Source organism: Aquarana catesbeiana, linkage group LG01 (genome assembly GCF_042186555.1).
Source record: "Aquarana catesbeiana isolate 2022-GZ linkage group LG01, ASM4218655v1, whole genome shotgun sequence".
Classification (NCBI taxonomy): domain Eukaryota; kingdom Metazoa; phylum Chordata; class Amphibia; order Anura; family Ranidae; genus Aquarana; species Aquarana catesbeiana.
In genome coordinates this window covers 455,328,021-455,353,923 of record NC_133324.1, presented here as the reverse complement: position 1 = coordinate 455,353,923, position 25,903 = coordinate 455,328,021, and the positions used below count along the sequence as shown (strand labels likewise).

The following is a 25,903-nucleotide window of genomic DNA, read 5'->3' as shown; positions in this document are numbered from 1 at the left end:
CCCCATTCTGACAGGGAAGGAGAGACAGATCTGCTGTTCCCAGTGGTTAGGAACAGTAATCTCCTCTACTAGTCACTCCCATCCCCCCACAGTTAGATAACACCTCCCAGGGAACACATTTAACCCCTTGATCGTCCTTAGTGTTAACACCTTCCCTGCCAGTGACATTTATACAGTAATCAGTGCATTTTTATAACACAGATCGCTGTAGAAATGCCAATGGTCCCAAAAATGTGTCAAGTGTCTGATCTGTCCACCACAGACCCGCTAAAAATCACAGATCACCGCCATTACTAGTATAAAAATATATAATAAAAATGCCATAAATCTAATCCCCTATTTTGTAGACGCTATAACGCTTGCGCAAATCAATGTACACTAATTGCGTTTTTTTTTTTTTTACCAAAAATATGTACAATACATATTGGCCTAAACTGATGAAGAAATGAATTTATTTTTGGGATATTTATTATAGCAAAAAGTATAAAATATTGTGTTTTTTCAAAATTGTCACTCTGTTTATAGCGCAAAGAAAATAAAAACAGCAGAAGCGATCAAATACCACCAAAAGAAACCTCTATTTGTGGGGAAAAAAAGGATGTCAATTTTATTTGTGTACAGCGTTGCACGACTGCACAATTGTCAGTTAAAGCGTTGCAGCGCCGTATTGCAAAAAATGGCCTGGCCATTAAAATTCCTCTCAGGCTCTTATGTCTCATACAACTTGTGATGTGTGTTTTGTACTTAGTTTTGTTTCGGACTTCACCACCAGATGCGGATTGTCACCTGCCACGCGTTGCAGATTGTCACCTGCCACGCGTTGCAGATTGTCACCTGCCACGCGTTGCAGATTGTCACTTGCTGTGTCCCAGAGTGAAGGCAGGCAGCAGAGAGATAATGTAATTTCTCTGCTGCCCGCGGCTACACAGTGAGGGCGGTGATGCAGGGTGGGCGGTGAGAGATGATGTCTCCCCCCGCCCATTGGCCTGCCGACCCGCCCGCTCACTCGCCAACTGCTCCCCCGTGGGCAGCGAGTGTTCTGCCCACACGCAGCGCTCCTGTCACCTCTATCAGCAGCGGCGTTGGGCTCCTCACAGGATAAGCAGCGGAACAGGTTGGCTCATGGGCGGCAGTTTGCACCGGGTCCCATGGTGGGGCCAGTCCTGGATGTCATGTGTTGTAGTTTATGTCTATTGTATTTTAGGATGACAACTGTGCTGATTAAACGAAAATCATACGATCTGGTATCGTACGAGAAAAATGTTCGTGTTAGTCCGATCGGATAATATCAGATGAACTGTCGTGATCGGTTCTCGAAAGCTCTGTACTAATGATCCGATCATAGATCGCTTTGAAAGCTGTATTTTTCGTCCGATTTTTGAATTGTGAGTACGGGCCATTAGTCTGTAGGGTTCAATATGGAGTTGGCCCACCCTTTGCAGCTATAACAGCTTCAACTCTTCTGGGAAAGCTGTCCACAAAGTTTACAAGTGTGTCTATGGGAATGTTTGACCATTCTTCCATTTGTGACGATGAGCGAGTTTGGGGTGGAGGAACTTGACTGGCCTGCACAGAGTCCTGACCTCAACCCGATAGAACACCTTTGGGATGAATTAGATCGGAGACTGAGCCAGGCCTCCTCATCCAACATCAGTGCCTGACCTCACAAATGCACTTCTGGAAGAATGGTCAAACATTCCCATAGACACACTCCTAAACCTTGTGGACAGCCTTCCCAGAAGAGTTGAAGCTGTTATAGCTGCAAAGGGTGGGCCAACTCAATATTGAATCCTATGGACTAAGACTGGGATGCCATTAAAGTTCATGTGCATGTAAAGGCAGGTGTCCCAATACATTTAACAATATAGTGTATATAAGGTTCATGAATGTGGAAGTTAGACACATTTTGAAGACTGCAGCAGCCATAATCATATTCATCTGTGTTTTTATTTTGTTTATGTCTGTGGCGCAAGTAGAAAAAGTGTGCAGGTTTATAATAAAACGCATTGTCTGTAATGCTAGTCAACTCAAACTCACAAAGGCAACCTTGTCATAAATATGATTTTGGAGCACCTAACAGGCTTGTAAAGGTCTCCAATATTAAAAATAATCAGTTATTCATACATCATTCATAATGGTGAATTGTCAATATTCACTAAAGTTTCTTTCATGTGAATGTAGCCCAATGAAGGTGATGAGGTATCATTCTTATAAAATATACATATGTAAATATGTAACGTGCAGAGGTTTCGGGATATAACTGTTGAAGTAATAATCCAATAATTAGAGCCTGAAAGCATATTTAGGTGTTAAAAGTAGTTTACCCCGGCATTCCAACAGATCCAAGTGCCAATGAACGTGACAGTGATTCGGGCCAGTTGGATGGTAAGGCGCGCAATTCTTTACCATCTGATATGAAGTGTGTTGTCCAGCCTGCACGTGCTACATAATAATCACCTACTGCAAAGGCTAGATTCTTACTTTCCACAACCCTGCGTAAAGAACAAAAAAGCTCAGTTCCAGAATTTTGGATTAAATGTTTTACTGTGTCATCATAAACAGTGATGGTTGTTGTAGGCAAGTAGTCACTCATCCATCAAAATCATTTTAACTTGACTGAATCTTTCCTCTCACCAATCTGGGATGAAAACAAAGGGCAACTTTTAGTGAAAAGTATGTAGGCAAAGGAAATACTTCTGCTACACCTCCAAGTATGCAGACCACATAAAATGAACCCTAAGATGCATTAAGGTGAAAAAAAACGAGGGTTTACAACCCCTTTATTTTTCGTCTACTAAATCAATACTATTTTAGTCGACCAATATACGACTAAAACAATTCAGATGACTAAAATACGACTAAAACTGAAATGGCATTTTAGTCAAGACTATGACTTAGGCCTCTTTCTCACGGGGCGGATCAGTGATGATCCGCCCCATGAACATCCGCTGGCTCAGCGGGGATCACTCCGCTGATCCCCGCTGAGCAGGAAGATGACAGGTGCATCGCTGCACGCTGTGCAGCGATGCACCTGTCAGAGCGCCGCTCTCCCCTATGGGGGGATCGGATGACGACGGACCGTAGTGTCCGTCGTCACCCGATCCGATCCGAAAACGGATGGAAAAGTAGGTTTTTCCTCCGTTACACTTTTCGGATCGGAGCGGGGTCGGATGTCAGCGGACATGTCACCGCTGACATCCGACGCTCCATAGGGATGAATGTATGTCCGTTTTTCATCCGAAAACGGAAGGATGAAAAACGGACATACGGATCGTCCATGTGAAAGAGCCCTAAAAGTAAATTGAATTTATATCACAACAGCTAAATCTGTGTCTGTAGTGGATGTTCAAACCATAAATAATAAACATATTAGATGTTTACTCCAGGAGTTTACGTTTGGCAGTTCTAAAGAAATAATGCATCAAAATTTAACTAAACCATTACCGTACATTTTAATACCAAAATGTACTGGAGATTTTAGTCAAGTAAAATATGACCAAAACTAAAACTCAGATGACTAAAATATGACTAAAACTAAAATGGCATTTTAGTCAAAAGACTAACAAACTAAACTGAAATTTGATGTCAAAATGAACACTGTACTTTTGTTAAAGCCTTTTTTTTATAGAAATCTTTTCCTTTACATCAGCGGTCTGCAAACTGCAACCTATTTCCTATTTAATCCCTTAGTAACCCTTAGCAAATTCTAATTAGCCCTAATTAACACATCCACCTCCCTTCTCTCCTTAAGCAGCCATTCATGTTTTTTTTGTTTTTTGTTCAACCAGTGGGTTGAATAGAAAAAAAACCCCAAAACACTAAATTCAACGAATGTGTGGATGGGGGATTAGTTAGCACTGCCAACTATACTCAACAGTGCTGATCGAGTGGCAAAAATCTGACAGGCTTTTCGTACAGAAGTTGATCAGTAGATAGACTTATGTGCAACCAGCCTGCCCATACATGGATCGCAATTCGTATGGTCCCTGCTGAACTGGTCAAAATTCATAGTAGGTGCAGTTGAATAAAGACAATAGTCATCCAGTTCAACCTATGTAGGTGTATGTGTGTCAGTGTCGATAATCATCTCCCATATCCCTGTATGTTGAGTTCACTAAGATGCATGTCCGAGAGTCTTTAAAATATCAATACTCCTCACTGATACCACCAATTGTGGAAGAGAGTTACCGCCCTGAAAGTGAAAAACTCCCTACGCAGCTTAAGGTTAAACTGCTCCTCCTCCAATCTCATTGTGTGGCCCCGTGTCTTCTTACACTCCCTGAGAGGTATTTGTATATCGCTATAACATCTCCTCAAGCGTCTCTTCTCCAGGGAGAATAAATTTAGTGCTTGTAGCCATTCCTCGTAATTGAAGTCCTCTAGTCCCCTTTTTAATTTCATTGCCCTTCTTTGGACTCTCTCCAGCACATCCTTCCTGAGGACTGGTGACCAGAACTGGACAGAATATTCCAATTGTGGCCCAACCAGTTTTATAAAGTGGCAGGATTATAGCTATCTCTGGAGTAAATGTATTTTTTAATGCAAGCTAATAGTCTGTTGGCCTTGCTTGCTGCAGATTGGCATTTCATGCTATTGCTCAGTCTGTCTTCTACGAGAACCCCAGATCTTTTTCCATCCTTGATTCCCCCAGAGGTTCTCCCCTAGTAGTTTGCTTCATCTTCAAAAACTGAGATTGAGTTATTTATACCAACCTCTATATCATTTATAAATTAAACAGAATTGGTCATTGGGGTACAATCCATGTATTACCAGCTTTAGAGATGGAAAAAAATCAGCATCAAAATAATGGCACAGTGGTGTAGTGGGTAGCACTCTCACCTAACAGTAAAAAGGGTTGCTGGTTCGAATCCCAACCACAACACTACCTGCCTGGAGTTTACATGTTCTCCCTGTGCCTGCGTGGGTTTCCTCCGGGTACTCCGGTTTCCTCTCACTCCAAAGACATGCTGGTAGGTTAATTGGCCTCTGTCCAAAATTGGCCCTAGTATATGAATGTGAGTTGGGGACCTTGGATTGTGGGCTCCTTGAGGGTAGGGAGCAATGTATGTGTGGAGTGCTGCATAAATTGAGAACACTATATGGGTACCTTAAATAAATGATATAATAGATGAGCATCTTAATGAGACACAATGTAAAGGGATAGGGACAATTGTAGACACTCAGGTTGATGGACTGGTATCGTTATTCAACCTTACTATGTAACTATATGTTACATGTTACACGCATATGCAGGGTGCAACATGTAACATGTTTCGAACAGACTGCAACCCTCCCCTCCAATCCCCCACTGTGACAGCTAGTGAGGATCTTACCCCCACCCCCCTGCTAGCTGTCACAATTTGTTAAAAAAAATGGCAGAGAGGGGCTGCTCCACCTGCCCAGCAATGTCACTCATTCACAGTCCTCTGTGAATGGCAAACTACAAGTTCCCACAGCCTTTGCATCTGTCGAATTGTAGTTTTTCAATGAACTGCCACGGTGCTGTTGTAGTTCATTGAGTCTTCCCGTCAGATTGTATCTGCTTGCACGTATGATGTATGGGCACCCAGATACACTGACAGATCTGCAGGAGACCTGCATGACATTAGCAATCTTCTGATCACTTGTGCAATACTTTAGAGGCTCCAGAAACAAAAAATAATAAATGCACATTTTTTTAACCTGCAACAAAACGTGCATTATTTTTTGTTAAAAGGTGAACTTATCCTTTAACCTTTTTTTTTCATTTGAAAAAAAAATGCCTTTATTTCATTTGAAAAACAACTTTGCTGTGCTTTGTAATATAATCCTTTTGCACAGTCTCTGAGATGTAATGTATATTAAAAGAAAATGAACGTGATACCTGGCAACCTGGGTTCCCATCATAACATCTCCATCATTTAGTGCTTGCACACTGTATGGCCTGAAAGATACCAAATATCAGTGTTATGATACAAGTATATTGGTAAAGAAAGCAAATATAGGACAGATAGAAAAGTCAAACTACATATGTTAGATCAATCCATGACAGAACAGTTTCAATGGAATAGGTAGTGCATAAAAAATTACAATTTTGATTTAATAGTATCTTCATTTCTTATCATATCAAAAATCACGTCAATGGTAGCTTTTTGAATGTATTATTTAGTTGTGCAATGTGATTGGTATCGGTGAATGGATTTAAGAACCCATCTGTGAAAGTGTCTGCCAACATCCAGTCTAAAGTGGTCAGGTTTTTGATCATTTACTTCAGTGTTAAAGTCACTACAAAACTGCTGCTAAATTTTCTAAAATTACCTCATGTATGGATCAACACTCCAAAATTCTGATTGCAGTAGGAGCTCTGAAAGCACAAAAAAAAATTCCTTCAGTTAGAGATTTTTAGAAAATTCCTATGAAAGGCACCAAATATAATACGACATCACAGATGGTATGTGGGGTACCTAACGCCAGGCAGACAAAATATGAGCCAAACGTTCAAATCATTAAAGTATAACTAAAGGCAAAATTTTTTTTCATTTTGGATAGACTGTAGCTGGGTTAGAACACACGTCAGTTTTTATTGCTACCTCTACCCCGTTACGGAAAATCATACATACCTATACTTTTTAGCAGAGTCCCTAGGGAATAAAATGGTGATCGTTGCAATATTTTTTTACGTCACACTACTTGTGCAGCGGTCTTTCAAATGCATTTTTTGGGGAAAAATGGATTAAAAAAAAAAAAAAAACTAAACAGTAAAGTTAACCCAATTTTTTTATATAATGTGAAAGATGATATAACGCCGAGTAAATCGATATGAAACATGTCATGCTTTGAAATTGCACACACATGGAATGGCGACAAACTACGGTACCTAAAAATCTCCATAGGCGGTGCTTTAAAAACGGTTACCAGGTTAGAGTTAAAGAGGTCTGGTGCTAGAATTATTGCTCTCACTCTGACAATCGCAGTGATAACTCACATGTGTGATTTGAACACAGTTTACATTTGCGGGCGTGACTTGCATATGCATTTTCTTTGCTGTGCGTACACACGGTGACGGTGACACTTTAAACTTTTTTTGCATAGTCACTTAAAAAAAATTCTGATCACTTTAATTGCTGTCACAAGGAATGTAAACATCCCTTGTGACAGTAATAGGCAGTGACAGGTAGCCCAAATCCCTCCTTTGCACTTACAATGATATAGATCACCAAAAACGGCGATTCTGAATACTGTCATTTTTTTTTTTTTAAATCGGCGTTATTGGCAGCCAAGTAAACCGGAAGCGACGGTGGACTGCATCCACCTAGGTAAGTATGAATGGGGAAAAAAAGAAACCCATACTCTTAAGTGAATTACAGGTGCTAGTGTTTACCGCCCCTGAAAAGTGATCCTCCTTGGGGAGTAGAGCAGCAGCTTTGAGGAATTCAGGAGGGATTCTGCTGCCTTGTGAATAATAGTATTTTTTTTAAAAATGTAACCCCAAGAAGGAGCCATTAACCTCAATGGGCAGTCAGAATTGACAAGCCAAGTTTATTTATTTGTAAGCCAAGTGATTTTACATTTTTTATTTCTGCTCAAAATAAATTGATAGATGTGGGTGCCAGCTATACGGGAGTTCAGAAAAATGCCTATTGTGTCAGAGTGATATCTGGGGGAGGGAATTATTTTATGCATTAAAAAAAATCATTTATTTTCCAAAATGTATGCAAGGAGAGGGGAAAATGAGGTAAGATTGGGATAATGGGAAAGAGAAGGAGGGGGGAGAAGAAGAAAAAAAGGGAGGTAGAGAACTCAAGTGTGCGATCCCTGGGATATTCTTACCACAACTTTGGAATATCAGGATTGAAAAAGTTTTTAATGCTCCATAGAAGGGAGGGAAAACCAGTACCAGAGGGAATTGTGTTACTACAAGGAGGTGTATCTCCTGTGGGCTGGAGCTAAAGTGAGTTGTAGAGGTGTCCTTCTAAAAGGAAAACAAGTTATAAATATAGTAAGCTGTCAATTATAAAAAGTTATATAAGGCCCATATAGGATACCCCCCCCCCCTTCTTCCCTTCTCAATGTTTACAAAATATGATATCCCTAATTTAACATGATATCCCAATGTCTAAATCTTCTATTCCTGGGTATACGGTAGCGTTGGAAGCTTTGGTGTTGTTCCCCACGGGCCTGGCAGTCTATTACCAGCACTGCATGTACTCCTCTTACAGGTAATTATGATGAATTGGTGAACTGCTTATCCATATTAAATAACGAATGGGTTACATTACACAGATTTACATTTATTTTAAATTATTGATTAGACAACGCAAGCTTTTGATCCATCTTTCCCCTCCCTTTCTTTCATGGTAGATATAATACCTCCTTAAATTGTATTTTGACTTTATAAAAATGGATATTAAGTGTCATGACACCACACCATTTCATTACATCACACCATTTAACTAACAAATGTCTTATGTATATCTGTTTTGTTTATAATTACAGTACTTTTTAGAGGATCTGAGGCCCTGATGATAGACAGACATCTATGTGGCTGTTCAATCCGTGAATATGTTTTTTAAAATTCATTTTTTAACTGATGTTTGTTATATTTTTTATACATCTTCATTTTCTGTGTCCAATATACCCTAGAATGTACATTTAAAGTCCCATATTACTCACTGGTTTCTAAAAGGATTTAGAGAAAATTAGAAAATGTGTGCTCTGGCAGATATTGATAGAGGTGTGTGTATATATATATATATATATACACACACACACACACAAACACATGAGGTTCCTGGACCTTTGCCACACTTCACTGTAGATCCATCACGCTCTAATAATTTCTATTATTGCTAACATTTGCCAAGTAGAAATTTTGTAACAGAATTTTCCCTTTTTTTTAAATCCGAGAATGTTGTGAGTGATTATGCAGCAAATCCAGGCAGGAAAAGGTTTCTAGACGTGTCCATACTTTTATAACTAGGCTCCAATAAGTTGTCCTCTACAGCAGGGGTCATCAACCCCTGGGCCGCGGCCTAATTGCGGTCGGCATGAGACACTTGGGCGGGCAGGCGGGCATTAAAGATCCGGGCGGCCAGCATAAGAGCGGTGGATGGAAGGAGCGGGCAAGCAGAGATTACATCTCTCTGCCCGCCGCATCACGCTCTTCCGCCCTCACAGCCCACTGGTGCCCTGTCAGCCTCAGTGTCGGAGGTGCGGCGGGTAGCCGAGAGATGACATCGCTCACTGCCACCCCTCATCACCGCTCTCCTTCCTTTATTTGGAACCCACTACTGCACAGAGGCCTGTGCTGCCACCAATGCAGTGGTGGCAGGCAGCGTGGCAAGTGACATTCTGCATCTAGGGACAGGCAACGTGGCGTTGCAAGTGGCATTCCGCATCTGGTGATAGGCAACGTGGCAGGTGGCGTGGCAAATGACATTCCACATCTGGTGACAGGCAACATTTATCACTACAATGTAATAGAAAGAATGCGCTTCAATCACCCTGACACCATATCAAGCATGGTGCTGTGATGATTGAAGCGCTAACACCAGCCATTGCCCATGAAAAATCGATTACCCCCCCGCTTGACCCCCACCCAAAGGTTGGGGACCACTGCTCTACAGTACGTTTGTGTATAAGAACCCAGCTTTAAAGCTTATGCACAGTAAAATTGTAGGGGGGGGGGATTTACTAAAACTGGTGCACACAAAATCTGGTGCTTCTGTGCATAGTAACCAATTAGCTTCTGTTTCAATCGTTTTTTAATTGAATTTTTTAAAGAATATAAGCAATATGAACATTGCGCGGAGCAGCAAACAATCCTTGTGTGCTCGGCATATACAGGAAGAGATGGTACATGAGTAGGGGGAAAACAAGGTCACAGAATCTCTTGGCAAGTGAGTGATGTCTTCTCTAAACTCACATGTGAGCACTTAGTCACCAACTATTAAAAACAGGAATAATATGTTTTCTGCTATAACATGGATGTAGAAATGACCATATAAACACTGGGGTGGTCTCCACACAATCACCCCGAGTCTAATCTATGGAAGAAATAGGAAAGGAAAAAGCGAAGGAAAAGGAAAGGGGGTCCACCGAGGATCTGACATCAGCCTATTCAAACAGCCAGATTCATGCATTCGGGACCTGCAGGTAAGCTAGCCAAGGGGACCCTATTTTATCAAAGATGGATTGTTTGTCATGTAGAACACTCACAATTTTTTCATTTAACATGATCCATGTGAGTTTTCGTTTAACCATTGCAATATCTATGACAGTGCTTTTCCACGCTGTTGCTACAGCTAGAAATATAAAGTAAACGAAGGTCTGTGTATGTTATGGAACAATATCAACTGGTTTATTTAGTAGGGCAATACTCGCATCGTTAGTGATGTTAACCATTGTAACTGAAAAAATAAAGGCGTGAATCCTCATTCAAAAGCAGCGGCCCTTGGGGCATGACCACACATGTAACGTAGAGCCTATCTGGCCACAGCCCCTGAAACCGGTAGCTGAGGTGCTCGGGTACATTTTGGACAGGCGTTCCAGTACTAAATACCATCTGGCGTGGACCTTGTAACCTGCATAAATCAAGGCCACATTAAGGATGCCTTTATGGATTTGTGCATTCAATTTGAGACAGTCCTCCACCTCAGGAGCTATGGACAGATCCCCCTCCCACGCTACCTGCTAAAATAACCTAACAGGGGAGTCAACAAATAGTTTATATAGCATAGAGATGCCCCCTCGCAGAGCAGCATCATGCATCTGTTTTTGAACATAGTTCGAACTACTAAGTCAGAGCTTTCCCTCCGTAATGACTTGAGTAAATGGTAAATTTGTTGCAAATGGAAGCTCTCTGCTGGGGGCATCTCCAAACTTCTCGTAAAATGAGAGGGGGGCGTATTCCCCTATGGTCAAAATAATCGTCCATACGATACAATCCCTTATTCAGCCAACAGCCAAACCTATCAAGTTGCATGCCTGGTGGAAACGGGGGGGGGGGGGTGCCAAAAAAAAGGGGCCGCCAGGACATGTGCTGAGCGCAAAGGCTATCTTCTACAGCTTGTGTCCCACACATGTAATGAGTGGGAGAGCGTAGGGCACAGAATAGATTTTTGATGTTTTGGTGGAATCCAAAAGACAAGGTCCATCGTGAGTGGAGAACACACCTGAGCCTCTATAGACACCCAGTCTGGTCGTAAATATCGACTATGAAGTTGGCATATGCAGCACAAGCGTTTTCCCCGCACCAGGTTGTATCCAAACCAGGTATAAACTGAATGTTGCTCTCTAGAGTTGAAAAGCCCCAGGTGCTGGCTAATGCTAATCCATGTTATGAGGGAAGAAAAAAGTCCGGACAGCCGCACACCAGGAGAATATAATCCAACAAAATTTCTTTATTGTAAAATCAGGAACAAATCATGTACAAAGCACCATGGATAGAATGTACAGATAATCAGCTAACGCGTTTCACACTCTGCGGAGCGCTTACTCATATGAAGTTGGCATAGTTGGGCGAGCTGTGCTGCTACATATTTCCTGAAATCAGGCACGCCTAGTCCGCCGGAATCCTTAGGAGTATACATTGTGCCCCGAGTTATCCTGGAACCATTGGTTCCCTAAATGTAACAGAAAATTTTTGATTAAAAATGTCATGTGACATGACGACTAGGGACCTGGATAGGCAAAGTGTGGAAAAAATACAGTACCCTTGGCAGGACTGTCATCTTCAGAGGAAATCTTACCCATACATGACAGATTCGCATCAGACCCTGTCTGTACATCTTCTAATAACTTAGTGAATAAAGTCAGATAATTTGCTTTGTAAAGGGAAGAAATGGTGGGGGTCAGTCAGATCCATAAATAGGAGAAGGATGTCTTCTGCCACTAAAAAGGATAGTGAGCCTGAATGCCCCATGAAGTCGCATTTGATAAGTTGATATTCATAGCCTCCGATTTCTCTTGGTTGACCATGAGCCCCAAAATTTTCCTGAAACGATTTACAGGAGACATTAGATTTGAAAGAGTAGTGTGAGGGGAGGTGATGAACAACAAAAAGTCATCTGCAAATAAAGCACGCTTATAGCTCCTCCCCCCACTCTATTCCCAAAATGTCTAGGTTTTGATGTATTGCTATTGCAAGGGTTTCGATAGCAATGACAAACAATATGGGGGATAACAGGCATCCCTGCAGAGTACCCGATGAGATTTGTATCAGACCCGATTTATGGCCACACATAGCTATCTGGGCAGTGGGTGAGCTAAATAATGAGTGCAATGAGGCCAAAAACTTGGGTCCAAAATTCCATCTGGACAATATCCGGAAAAGAAAAAAGCCACGATAGGGAGTTGAAGGCTTTGCAGATGTCAAGTAACAGTAACATCCCTGTCCTATTCATCCCAAGAGGAGTGTAGAATGGATATGAGATCGATTGCTCTACGAACCTGGTCGGCTGCCTGTCTATGTGGCAGAAAGCCCACCTGATCCAAATGTATATAACCAGCTAGAAAAGTTGATAGTCGGTTTGCCAGAATTTTGGTGAATAACTTCAGGTCAGTATAAATTAAGGATATGGGACGATAGTTAGCTACATTGCTGTGGTCTTTTGTGGTGTTTAGAAATGAGGATAATAAAGGCTCTATTAGATTCTGCGTCTATTGGACCTCCCTGTTAAATGGCTTCGAAAAATTGCAATAAAGGTGGAGGCCAGTAGAGAGGCAATTTTTTTAAATAAACAGGGTTGTAAACCCGTCAGGGCCCGGTGCTTTCCCCGAAGAGGCTTATTTAATGGCCGCCAGCACCACCTCCACAGTGAGTTCCCTGTCCAAAATGTCTCTATGATCATCAGATAAAGTTGGGAACCAATTAGCTTCTAACTTCAACTTGTTCAATTAAACTTTGGTATGGTTACTATGCACTGCTGTGACAGATTGTGTGTGCACCAGTTTTAGTAAATCTCCCCTTGTGTCTGAAATTTGTCTGCAAGGCTTTTCCAAAAAATAAAAAAAATTGATACTGTAATGTTTAGGACTAGTATACCAAACTGTGATGTTGTATACCAAACAGTATGTTGTGGTCAGCCCTATTCAAAGCTTTGGCTTTGAAGGGGTTGAAGTTTCATAGGTAAAAGTCTTGGGTCTTGAAACTGGAACAATTAGTAAAGAGACTGCCTTCTATAAAAACAATACACAGATGCCACTTGCACAGCTTCCACATGGGAGGCAAGGACTGTCACTGAGTCCACTGCTCACTAAATTTGTATATGTATATTGACATCCAATAAATGTGCAGTACTTGTAGTACCAGAAAGCCTGACCCCTTGCTAATGTTCTGTTATAGTATGTACAAAAAGCTGGCCACTACAAAATACATATAGGACAACTGTAGGGACTGGATTTTCTATATTTATGGGTATCAACTGCTTTACAGAATCATATACTCTAAAGCTATAACGTACTAGTTATATAGTGTTTGCTGCAAAAAGTTTTCTTTGAAACAAAATGTTAACCTTTCTCTCTGTTGTTGGTGACAATAGGGTTGTGGTCCTCCGATTAAGTTTTTTCTCAACAGGAAGGAAACCAAAAGGCAAAAATAAAAAAATGAAACCTTACGATTTTAAGTTTTTTCTGCTTGAAATAAATTGGTGGATGTGGGTACCACCTATAAGGGAGCTCAGAAAAATGGCTATTGTGCCAGAGTGGTATTTGGTTAGAGAATTATTTTTTGCACTAAAAAAAAGAATTTAATTTCCCCAAATGTATTAAATTTCAAAGAGTACGGAGCACAAACAGCAGAGCCGCCAGGTCATACAGTACAGCCAGTTGCTAAAATTAATTTTAAAAATGTAAGATAAAAAAAAAAAATTGAGAATTTGTGCTCTGGCAGATATTCATAGAGATGTGCATTCGCACAAACTGGCAAAAGTCTCTCGTTCTAGGTAAATGCAAGAATGTTTCTGCCCATGAATCCTGAATGAAATAATGAATTTTGTAATATTATGTTTACTTTCACTGTTTCACAGTATAAATTAAGTCTTTATAGTAGTGATTATCTGCTTTTTTTTGTACTATAAAAAAAGGGTTTTTCTTTAACCCCATCATGACAAGTGATACAAAAAGCATGCTGCTGCTATTAAATGCCTTATGCTGGCCTTTATCGACTTTTTGGACGAGAATATTTCAATGAATAATCGTACGAAAAATTTTTGTACATACGATGAATGGACAAATGGCGTTAGAAAATTTCACTTGCTTTTAACATTCAGTCTTAAAATGTTATTTCTGCCCCTTCAAATTTTCCCATCACTGTGGTAAAATACGGAAGGTCGATATGACCACACTAATGATTAGAAAATGTAATGAACACACATGGGAGTAAGTCACATATGTGCAAGTCACAAGCAAGTCTCAAGTTACTGTGGCGAAAAGCAAGCAAGTCAAGTCGAGTCCCTGCTAGAAGTCAAGCAAGTCAAGTCATTTATTTTGGTCAAGTCACAAATTAAGTCAAAATACTGATCTACCCCATTTCCACCTTTAAATGAGTTAAAAGTCAGTTTTCAGGAAAGGTTCTGTTTTATTTTCAACATTAACAAAACTGCTTAGTGCTTTTTTCTTGGCATATTAAAGAAACACTTTGAATGCCCAAACAGCAGACAAGGAGCAGAACACTCAGCAATTAAATGGCCAACAAGCCTGAAAAAATGTTGTCCTTGCTGAGGGGGAAAATAACTAAGCTCAAAGTTTGAACTTGACACAATGCCAACATCTGGACACTTGAATGGTGATGAGAATAGCCACTTAAAATGCAATGCATTTGCAAAAAATTTAATTGGAAAGTACTTTCTCGCTCAGTTGTGAGCGATGGGGTCGCATTATCACCCCACCATGGTTGAACACACGTTCAACAGGTGCGCTTGATGCAGGGACAGACATAACTCTTACCGCTACCCTGAACAGCTCCAATGGCATTTGGCAAAGGTTGATTGGCTCAGAGGCGGTGGTGGGCGGAGTGTGTGGGTAATATTTTCGGGGGGGGGTTGCCAAGTCATTGCAAGTCAAACAGCCCAAGTCAAAGTCAAGTCGCAAGTCATTAGTGACAAGTCAAAGTCAAGTCGAGTCATTTATTTAATTTTGTCAAGCAAGTCGCAAGTCCTCAAACAGGTGACTTAAGTCTGACTTAAGTCAAGTCATGTGACTCAAGTCCCCCACCTCTGGTAATGAAGGTTCTTAGAATTTTCGAAGGAAAAATTTATTTGTGCTTGGCCAGCATACGTGACAGCAAGCACAGATAGCTTGTATCAAGCAACCTGCCTATGACAAGGGAGTTTGTCATGCATAATACTACGTTTTAGGTCTTTTTAAGTTTCTTTCTTTAAATAGAAATTTTGAGTGCAATAATATTTACCAGATTAAACATTTAATAGAATGTATATCTCTTCTGTTATTCTCAGAGTGGATTAGATATGTTGTTACCTAACCACATAGCTGGTTATTTGTAATTTACCACTGCATAAGCTATTCAAGAATAAAATTGTCTTTTTTAAACTTTACATATTACCTAAATTACACGCCATGCTTTGAGTTTTTTATTCAATTAATCGGTCAACTAAACAATTATGACAATAATCATTAGTTGCAGCCCTAAAATGCATAACAGAGTTCTCTAGGTTGTGGCTGCCAGGGTAATCTACAAAAAAAGCAAAGGTGATATTAAAGCACATCCATGTATAATTTAGGTATATCCTTACTATTTTGTGTCAACACATTTTTTTAAGACATGTTTTTCACAAGAATAATGATCTCTTACCTCCATCATTAAGTGGTGGCAACTCATTCTCAATTAGCTTGAAGTCTTCCAGTTTTGGAACACCTTCAAAATGTCTCACCATAGTCCATGATTTTGACACAACCATCTTTACTCACTGCAATAAAATAAATAACTATTACAATATCCTGTTATTAATATATATTACTGAACAATATGGTAACGAATAAAGCTTACCACACTGGTAAAACAGGATTCCAGTTAGTCCACCACCATACAGTGTCTCTCCAGTGTTACACTATTTGCACCGATTTGTATATATTTACACATATTGAGGCTTCAATTTGGTTTAAAATGTTTCAAACCAAAATATATGTCTATTAGACATCAACGGGTTTCATTTTTTATTATAGTGCAAAGAGTAACAAGTGTGTACAAGATGCAAAAATCCATGGCAACCAACTGGTTATTCATCTGACTGTAGTAAACCTAAAAATTTTATTGGCTGGAATCATTTAATGCCATTTGCACTTCCCATTTACTCTTTATTACACTAATTAAGCTGAGAATTGTTTACACATTACTTTCTTTGGTACTTATGTATTAAACCAGGGGTCTCCAAACTTTCTAAACAAAGGGCCATTTCACTGTCCTTCAGACTTTAAGAGGGGCCGGAATTTGGCCACTGGAAGTTGAAATTGTCCTGGCATCAGTGGGAGTAAATAGTGCATCCTTGGCATATGGGGGAGGAATAGTGCACCATCATTGGGGTCAGTGGGAAGAATAGTGCCCCATCGTTGAGTGTCAGTGGGAGGAGTAGTTCCCCAGTCTTTGGTGTCAATGGGAGAAATAGTGCCCCGTTGTCAGTAACAGGAATTATGCCCCATTGTTCATGTCAGTGTGTGTGTGGGGGGGGGGGGGTAGTGCCCCAAGGGCCAGATAAAGGCAAGCAAAAAGCCGTATCCAGCCCCCGGGCTGCACTTTGGAAACCACTGTAGTAAACTAAACTGGCAATAGATTGTGAATAAAGGCAAACAGACAAACCTACACATCCCTTCCCAGGAGCCCAAAGCTCCGTTACACTAATAAAGCTTGATGGAAACAAATGCAGGCAGCATCATACTTTTGTTTTTTTTTTACATCTGACGTTATTTTTATCAAATTTTGTTGACATTACATATAAATCTTACTCCAGGCTGATATATAAGACTGTATGTGATTATCTGCGCACAAGCATGTAAATAATTAAAGCTGCAAGCATGAATTGAAAAAAAATCACTTGAATGTGTATAAAAGAATAAATGCTGCGCTATCACCAAAAGTTTATCTGTGTGTAATACCAACTGTTTGTGATCTGATGCTGTATGTGTTTAACAATCATCAAATGATCAGGAAAGAACTGAAAAACCCATCAACGAATCATAAATAGGGTTTCATGCACACTGGATGTTTTTACAGCTGCTTCTAGGGGCGTCTGGCATTTTTTTTTCCTGCCTGTATGTTAGCCTATGTGTCTATGCACACACAGGTTTTTAGCAGCGTTTAGTGGCAGGAGAGTTTAGAGGCAGCAAACAAAACCCACTGCCAGTGCATCGAGGAGCAGCAGAGTTTTGGCAGAAAAAAAACGCTTGATGCTACTAAAAGCTGCTAAATGTGACTAAAGGCGTGCGTTTAGCGCCTGAGCATTAATTCATTTCAATGGGCAGAATAATTTATTCTGGCCAATTGAAATGAATTAATGCCCAAGAGCGTGACACCTGTAAAACTTGTAAAAGCTTTAGGCTGGGTTCACACTGCAGCACGCTCCGGCTCACAGAAGGAATCCGGTGTGTCTCCATTCACCGTTTCAGGTCCAATCTCAGCCTGAATTTTGGGTTGAATTTGGACCTGAAATGGACCAAAGGATGCACAGGACTCCTGTGCAATTCGCACTGGAGTTGCTGAGGAGATGGCGCCGGTCACAATCTCCTGCTATGCAAATTGAATGTGGGGAAACATGCATCCAATTCACAATAGTGTGAACCCAGCCTTAGTCACTTTTACAACCGCCAGGCATTTTTTCTGCAAAACCGCTGCTGGCTTCTAGGACAGTTACAATAAACATCCTGTGTGCATGAGGCCTAAAACAGTGAGGCCTCATGCACACTGGACGTTTTTACAGCAGCTGTTTTTGGCAGAAGACGTTTTTTTCTACAGTCATTAAACTCTCCATCATGTTATCCTATGTGTCCATGCACACATAGTCTTGTTAGTTTTGGGCAGTAACGTTTTTAAACAGTAAAAAAAAAAATCAAAACTAGTGGGTTCTGAAGCCCCATACACACTATCACATTTTCTGCTAATTTTTTTTCCTTCAGATTTACCAAAACCATATAATATGAGGTCAAACCTTAGGAGTTTCAATTTGTATGCAATCAAGCAGGCTCTTGCACTACATGGTTTTGGTAAATCTGAAGACAAAAATCAGTAGAAAATCTGATGTGTATATGGGGCTTTACAGATGTTTTTCAGCTGTAAAAATGCTCTAACATTGATAAACGTCGATAAATTCTCAAAAACGTTGCTCACCAGCATTTAACGTTTTTGATCCATTGAAAAAAAAAAAAATTTTTTTCTTAAAAAAAAAACAAAAAAAAAAAAAAACACAACGCTAGAAAGCTAATGCGGAAAAACGCTAAAAAACGCAATTGCAAAAATGTTGAAAAAAGTTGAAACTCACTGCAAAGCTACTGATGTTTTTATAAAGTTATTTTAACTTCCAGTGTTCATGAGGGCTAAAAGTCTATACAATTGTGAATGTAGAAGACCCATATAACTTTACAAAAATATATATGTGTGAAAAAAGTTAAACTACAAATGAACAATGTGCATCAAACAAATAGCAGTGCCATAACATATAATTCACTTGTGCATAACAAAGGAGTAAACTTCAAAGAGAAATCTATAAAAATTCAAATGTGAAATCTTGAAAATGATGAAAATCCATGAATAAGAATCCCAAACCACCTCACAGACAAGTATGCCAGTTCCCTTACCAAACAGTAATGATTTCCAGATAAGAGATTAACAGCACAGAAATCATCCAATTGGGGTCACCACGCTGGATATTACTGACTCCACAGTCCTTCACTGGTTATCCAAAGCCAGCACCTCCAATAATGGGTAGAAGAACAAAGGACCATAGAGTAGTATGCTCAACCACATGATTTATTAAAAGTAGATATACTTGTAGTGCTTACTCTCGTAGGAGGTTCTTCCCCAGTGGATTGCCCTGCAGCCAGGCACATCATCTGCCTCAGCAACTTTTCCTCAACCAGCCTAGGTTTTTTTTTTTTTGAGAACTTGGATAAGGTTGAGGGAATTGATTGGGACACTCCAAAAACAGAAAATATGGGGTTGATTTACTAAAAGCAAATAGACTGTGCACTTTGCAAAGCGCAGTTGCACTCTACAAGAGCAGTTTCTCCAGAGCTTAGTAAATGTGCAGACGCGCTGCTGACTTTCATCATCCAAATAATGTGCAAGCAAAAATGCTTTTTTTTTATTTTTCTTGCCTGTGATTGGGTATTCTTTGCAAAATGAAGCTTTACCTCATTTACTAAGCTCTGGAGCAACTGCACTTGCAGAGTGCAACTGCATTTAGAAAAGTGCACAGTCTATTTGCCTTTAGTAAATCAACCCTTATGCACAGGTTGAGGACAGTAAACTATCAAGCTAAGGCAGAAATCTTTGCATATAGCAAACTGTAGACTTTGCTTGTAACAGAAGCAAATAGCAGGCTTCTTTCTTTTAGAATAATAAAAGCATAGTCCCTGCAAAAGGAACTAGATAAACTAAGCTCTTCAGGACACCAACAGATGTCCACTTTAGCAAACACACAGCTGACTCTAGCACAAGGGGTGGCAGCAACCCAAAAGTCTCTAAAATCTCACAGCAGTCTGTACTCACAAACTTTCCAGGGGAAGCTGGTTACCTCCTTTGAACTTTTAAACACTTTCCTCCAGTGATACCAGATTGGATCTTCAGCCAACATTCCCTCAGTCAGATCTCAGCAGCTAGGCCCTCAGGTCTCCCACCTCAGGCCTCACAAACGGCAAGCACATGGCAGTACTGCCCTGGTGTCATGGTTATGCAGTAATGTTTGTCTGTAAGCTTACCTCTGTGTGTTCAGATTAAGAGGCCAGCCACCCTCACCTGGCTGTTTAAGTAATTTCTCCTCAAAGCATGGCTCCACCCCAGAGCCTATTAGGGAACTCTATATGAACCATTGCACTGCAAGCCAGCTCTGCTGGCAGGGCCATATGAACCACTTGATGTCTGCGCTATAGCCGAATGACGGCCACAGCGCAGACCTGAATTTCCGGGAGGCCGTCATATGACGGCCTCCTCTGTGCACGCGCGCTGTGATCACAGAGTCACTGAGACTTGGGTGATCGCTGATCCGAGTAAGGGGCTGGTCCCGGCCCCTTACCATGTAATCAGCTGTCAGCCAATGACAGCTGATCACATGATGTAAACAAAAGCTCGGTAATCGTTTTTTTTTTCTCCACGCTGACAGCGTGAGGAAAAAAAAAAAAGCCGATCACTGGCTCATCTGCAAGGAACATCGGTCCCGAAGAGGAAGAGGCAATTATGCCTCATCTTTGCCACCTGACAGTGCCCACCAGTGCCACCTATCAATGCCCATGAGTGCCACCTATCAATGCCCACCAATGGTGCCAATCAGTGCCACCTAGCAGTGCTGCCTATCAGTGTAACCAATCAGTGCCCATTATTGCCACCCATCAGTGCCCATCAATGCTACCCATCAGTGCCCATTACTGCCACCTATCGGTGCCCATCAGTGCCGCCTCATCAGCATACATCAATGAAGGAGAAAAATTACCTGTTTTAAAATTTTTATAACAAAACATAAAAAAAAATAAATTTTAACATTTTTTTAACAAAAAATAAAAACCGCAGAGGTGATCAAATACCCCCAAAGAAAGCTCTATTTGTGGGAAAAAAAATGATAAAAATTACATTTGGGTACAGTGTTGTATGACCGCACAATTGTCATTCAAAGTGCATCAGTGCTGAAAGCTGAAAATTGGTCTGGACAGGAGAGGGGTTTAAGTGCCCAGTATGCAAGTGGTTAAGAGCATTATGGGTCTGGTGCTGAGGATTTTGGTGGGCCTTAAGGGCTGTGCATCGGCGTGCACCCTGAGATGAAAGTGAAAGAGTGCAGCAGCGCAGGCCCAATGCCATGGAAGTCTCAGGCCTTCATAAGAGCTCTGCATTGGCATGCGTGGCGCGCCCTGAGGGGAGGTTGAAGGGCACAACTGTGCAGACCTAACACAACACTACAGAAGCTGAATACATGGCTCCCATTAGGACTGTCTGTAGTGCTTGTTATTAATTCCACCCAGACCAGGTGGCGCATGCGGATGCAGGACCGGTCAAGGCCAGGGGGATCTCTCCCTGTCAGCCCTATGCTTACTGCGTGCAGCCTGTTCTTTTTGGGCGGCTGGGCCCAGGGCTTTTCTTTTCAGAGAATAGGTGTTGGAACCCCCCTTCCTGTGGGCAAGAACACCACATCATAGGGTGGGTGTGGCCAAATTGTACAATGGGAGGGTCTTAAAGGGACATTGTTCAATAAAACCAGGAATGCATAACACAGGGTTCAGGAGAGCGTAAAACACAGAGCGCTGGGTTCAGGAGAGCGTAATACAGAGTGCTGGGTTCAGGAGAGTGCAATACACAGAGCGCTGGGTTCAGGAGAGCGTAATACACAGAGCGATAGGGTCAGGAGAGCGTAATACACAGAGCGCTGGGTTCAGGAGAGTATAATACACAGAATGCTGGGTTCAGGAGAGCGTAATGCAACAAGCGCTGGGTTCAGGAGAGCGTAATACAGAGTGCTGGGTTCAGGAGAGCGTAATACAGGGTGCTGGGTTCAGGAGAGCGCAATACACAGAGCACTGGGTTCAGGAGAGCGAAATACAATGTGCGCTGGGTTCAGGAGAGTGCCATACACAGATCGCTGGGTTCAGGAGAGCGTAATACACAGAGCGATAGGTTCAGGAGAGCGTAATACACAGAGCGCTGGGTTCAGGAGAGCATAAATCACAGAGCGCTGGGTTCAGGAGAGCATAATACACAGAGCGATGAGTTCAGGATAGCGTAATACAGAACGCTGGGTTCAGGACAGCGTAATACACAGATCAGTGCCCAGCCATCAGTGCAGCCTTACCTGTGCCCATCAATGCAGCCTGATCAGTTCCCATCAGCTCAGCCTCACCAGTGCCCATCAATGCAGCCTCAAGCCACCAGTGACCATCAATGCAGCCTCAAGTAACCAATGCCCATCAATGCAGCCTCATCATTAGTGCCCATCAATGCAGCCTCACCAGTGCCCATCAATGCAGCCTCACCAATGTGGCTGCCTCATCAGTGCCCATTAATACAACCTCAGTGCCCATTAATACAGCCTCATCATCAGTGCCTGGCCCCATCCCACCAGCCTTACCTGGCTCAGCTGGCTGTGGCGTGCCCAGACATCTGAAGAGGAGAGCCGCTGCAGCCGGTTTACACAGAGCGGGCCACGGTGCGGCCAAGTGACACCTGAGGTCCCGCTTCCTGGACCAGGTAGGCTCCTATGATGGATGGCTCAGCTGGTCTGGGAGGCGGGACCTCATGTGTCACTTGGCCACGCCAGATAAGTGGAAGATGGAAATCCCCGGATGATCTGTAAAACAGCAGTGCTTACCCCCCCCCCCGATGCCGCTGAGCAGCGCACTGTCACTTGTAGCACAAAAGCCAGGCTTCTGTGTTTACCAGTGACAGAAAATAACAGTAAAATACAAAATGAGTGTAGCGCTATAAAAATATGCAAAAGTCCAATGTCTTAAACATTAAACTGGCAGTTCAAAGTAGAATAGACAAAGAAAAGTCTTCCCGAGTAATAGGGCAAAAAAATCTTCAGGAGCTAGACACTTTAAATTCATATATCATCTGAGATGGAAATATACACAGCACCACCAAAAGTGAAGAGGCTTACCGGATTGAATGGACCCGCCAGGGCATACGCCGAGAGGGGTCAGATAGGCTTAGGTGGTGTGTGTCTCAGTAGACGGCCCGGAGGAGCAATGGATGGCTCTCACGTAGCTGTGTCCACCAAACAGATGCCAGAACCGAGGAGTGTGAAACAACTGGTACGTATATCGGATCACTCGGAACAGTGTTGAAGACCAAATGATGATGATGACAAACAGAAAAAGAAAGAAAAAAAGAAAAAAAAGAAAAAAGGGGCCAAATAGTGTAAATCCTTAAAAACCGGAAATTTTATTAAGATGGGTATATACTCACATGCAAATCCATTAAAAAACAGCGCTGTGATAAAAGTGGCGACAGTGGGGTCCTTTTATCACAGCGCTGTTTTTTAATGGATTTGCATGTGAGTGTATACCCATTTTAATAAAATTTCCGGTTTTTAAGGATTTACACTATTTGGCCCCTTTTTTCTTTCTTTTTCTGTTTGTCATCATCATCATTTGGTCTTCAACACTGTTCCGAGTGATCCGATATATGTACCAGTTGTTTCACACTCCTCGGTTCTGGCATCTGTTTGGTGGACACAGCTACATGAGAGCCATCCATTGCTCCTCCGGGCCGTCTACAGAGACCCACACCACCTAAGCCTATCTGACCCCTCTCAGCGTACGCCCTGGCGGGTCCATTCAATCCGGTAAGCCTCTTCACTTTTGGTGGTGCTGTGTATATTTCTATCTCAGATGATATATGAATTTAAAGTGTCTAACTCCTGAAGATTTTTTTGCCCTATTACTCGGGAAGACTTTTCTTTGTCTATTCTACTTTGAACTGCCAGTTTAATGTTTAAGACATTGGACTTTTGCATATTTTTATAGCGCTACACTCATTTTGTATTTTATTGTTATTACCCTTGCTGGTCGTGTTAGCTGCTTATCTTTACCTTGGCAGCGCAGAATTATTTTTGCCACAGAAAATAACAGTGACAGTGAGTCTGGCCAGCCAGGGCCTATTTTAAGGAAGGGGTCTGGTACTGCAGCTCCAAAAGCCCCTATGTTAATCCGGCCCTGTCTGCTGATTAATATTGTGTGTTTAGCTTTCGCGTGCAACTTGCTGTGTCTTCTACGTCTGATTCCAGTTACCGATCTTGGCTTGTTACCCCGATATTTGGCTTGTTACCCCGATATACCCCTGACTATCCTTACCTGCTTGTTGCCCGACCTTTGGCTATCTCCTGACTATCCTTTGTTGTCACTGTCTGCTGCTTCCACTCTACCTCCCTGTAGTCTACCGTGAGTGTGAGCTGGGAGGCCCTAGGGGTTGCAACGTGGAGCCAGACTGCATCTAAATCCATCCCCACCACTAGGGGCTTCTGGTGAACACATGCTGGCTCTTAGACTCCGCGCCCTGGGAAATCTCCTGCTCCTGCTCCCATCCTTGTAGGTACTACAGAGTACCTGCTCTCCTGTATATCCTTGAACTCCATCCATCCATCCTCCAGTCAGCCGTAGGGTCCACTACCTTGCGGTGCACTCCAGACCCCAACGGGGTGCATCTGTCATCTGGGCTCAGGTGACCTGACAGTTTGATCAGCCATGGACCAGATGATCCATTGCAGGGCAAAGTCTGCAGACTTGAGACCCAGGTATCGAATCAGACTCAGGTGATACGATTCCTCCAGGATCTGACTTCCTGCTTCGAGCAGCTTCAGGCCTCCTTGGGAACCCCGAGTCAGCAATCTCAAGTACAACCAGCGGCTGCACCTATTCTGATCGCAGTCGCAGCCACACACTCACAACTGCCAGCTCCATCCCATTTCTCTGGGGACTCCAAGGCCTGCAGGGGGTTCCTCAGCCAATGCACTATTCATTTTGAACTCCAGCCTCAAAACTTCCTGTCGGATCTGGCAAAGGTAGCCTATATCATTTCCCTTCTTTTCGGTGAAGCTTCAGCCTGGGCAGCCCCCCTGTGGGAGAAGAATGATCCAGTGGTTTCCAGCCTGTCCGACTTCTTGAAGCTCTTTCATAACATCTTCGAGGAGCTGGCTCGGGTTTCTTCAGTGGCTAGTGCCCTTTTACGTCTTCGCCAAGAATCTTGTTCAGTGGGACAATATGCTCTTCAGTTCCGTATCCTCACAGCTGAATTGAGCTGGAACAATGAGGCCCTGGTTGCAACCTTTTTACATGGCCTCTTTGACCAAGTGAAAGACGAATTAGCAGGAAGAGCCATCCCCACCGGTCTGGACGATGTCATTTCCTTGTGCACTCAGATCGACATTCGTTTTCAGGAGAGGTCCCTAGAAAAAAGATGCCAGCACTCCCTGGGCCCTAGCCAGTCAGAGCTTTCCTCCCTTCTTCCCGTGGAGCATCTTCTACCTGCTGAGGAACCTATGCAGCTGGGCCAGACCAGACTCACCCCCGAAGAACGTGCTAGGAGCAGAACTCTGGGCTTGTGTCTCTATTGTGGGGGCAAGTGTCATTTTCGTGACTCCTGCTCGCTTCGTCCGGGAAACGCTTGGGTCTAATACATCTGGAAGGTGGAGTATTGGACCCAGAAACATCACCTTCTTCTTCTTCCGGTGTTCCTTCATGTAGGCACTTCTCCTCAATCGATCTTTGCAAATCTGGATTCCGGGGATGACAGCAACTTTATGGATTGGAGAACTGCTTCTTCCATGAAGCTTACCCTTTCGCCCCTCACTACGCCACTGGTAGTCTCGGCAATTGATGGCACTGTTTTCCCAGGGGGTCCTATCCGCTTCCAGACTCTACCTATTAGGATGTCTGTAGGGATTCTCCACCAGGAGTGGAAATCCTTCCTCATTCTACCCAAGGCCTCTACCCCCCATTGTATTGGGCCTTCCTTGGCTACAGTGCCAATCTCCACTTGTGGACTGGGTCTGTGGGCAGGTCCTGGCTTGGGGACCTTCGTGTTTCTCGTCCTGCCTTCTCAAGATGGCCCCCAAGGAGAGACTTCCAGTTGCTACCACATCTGTATCTTCTGATCTTCCCACTGCATACAGCGATTACCATGTTCTGTAAGAAATCAGCTGAGGTGCTTCCTCCCCACAGGTCTTTTGACTGTGTTATTGACCTTGTCCCTAGAGCAACTCTGCCCAGGGGTCGT

General features: G+C 42.4%; 1 protein-coding gene across 2 annotated transcripts in view; it reads right to left on the bottom strand.

Annotated features, from left to right (window-relative positions):
* LOC141101718 (prostaglandin reductase 1-like) overlaps positions 1 to 25,903 on the bottom strand; it is a 90,765-nt gene that overhangs the window by 24,222 nt on the left and 40,640 nt on the right. For both annotated transcript variants that reach the window (XM_073591017.1, XM_073591009.1), the window contains exons 2-5: positions 15,791 to 15,905; positions 6,298 to 6,343; positions 5,864 to 5,923; positions 2,325 to 2,492 (exon numbers count right to left, since the gene is read on the bottom strand). In XM_073591017.1, coding sequence (XP_073447118.1) covers positions 2,325 to 2,492; positions 5,864 to 5,923; positions 6,298 to 6,343; positions 15,791 to 15,896 — 380 coding nt within the window. In that variant the 5' untranslated portion in view covers positions 15,897 to 15,905. The remainder of the gene's footprint in view (positions 1 to 2,324; positions 2,493 to 5,863; positions 5,924 to 6,297; positions 6,344 to 15,790; positions 15,906 to 25,903) is intronic.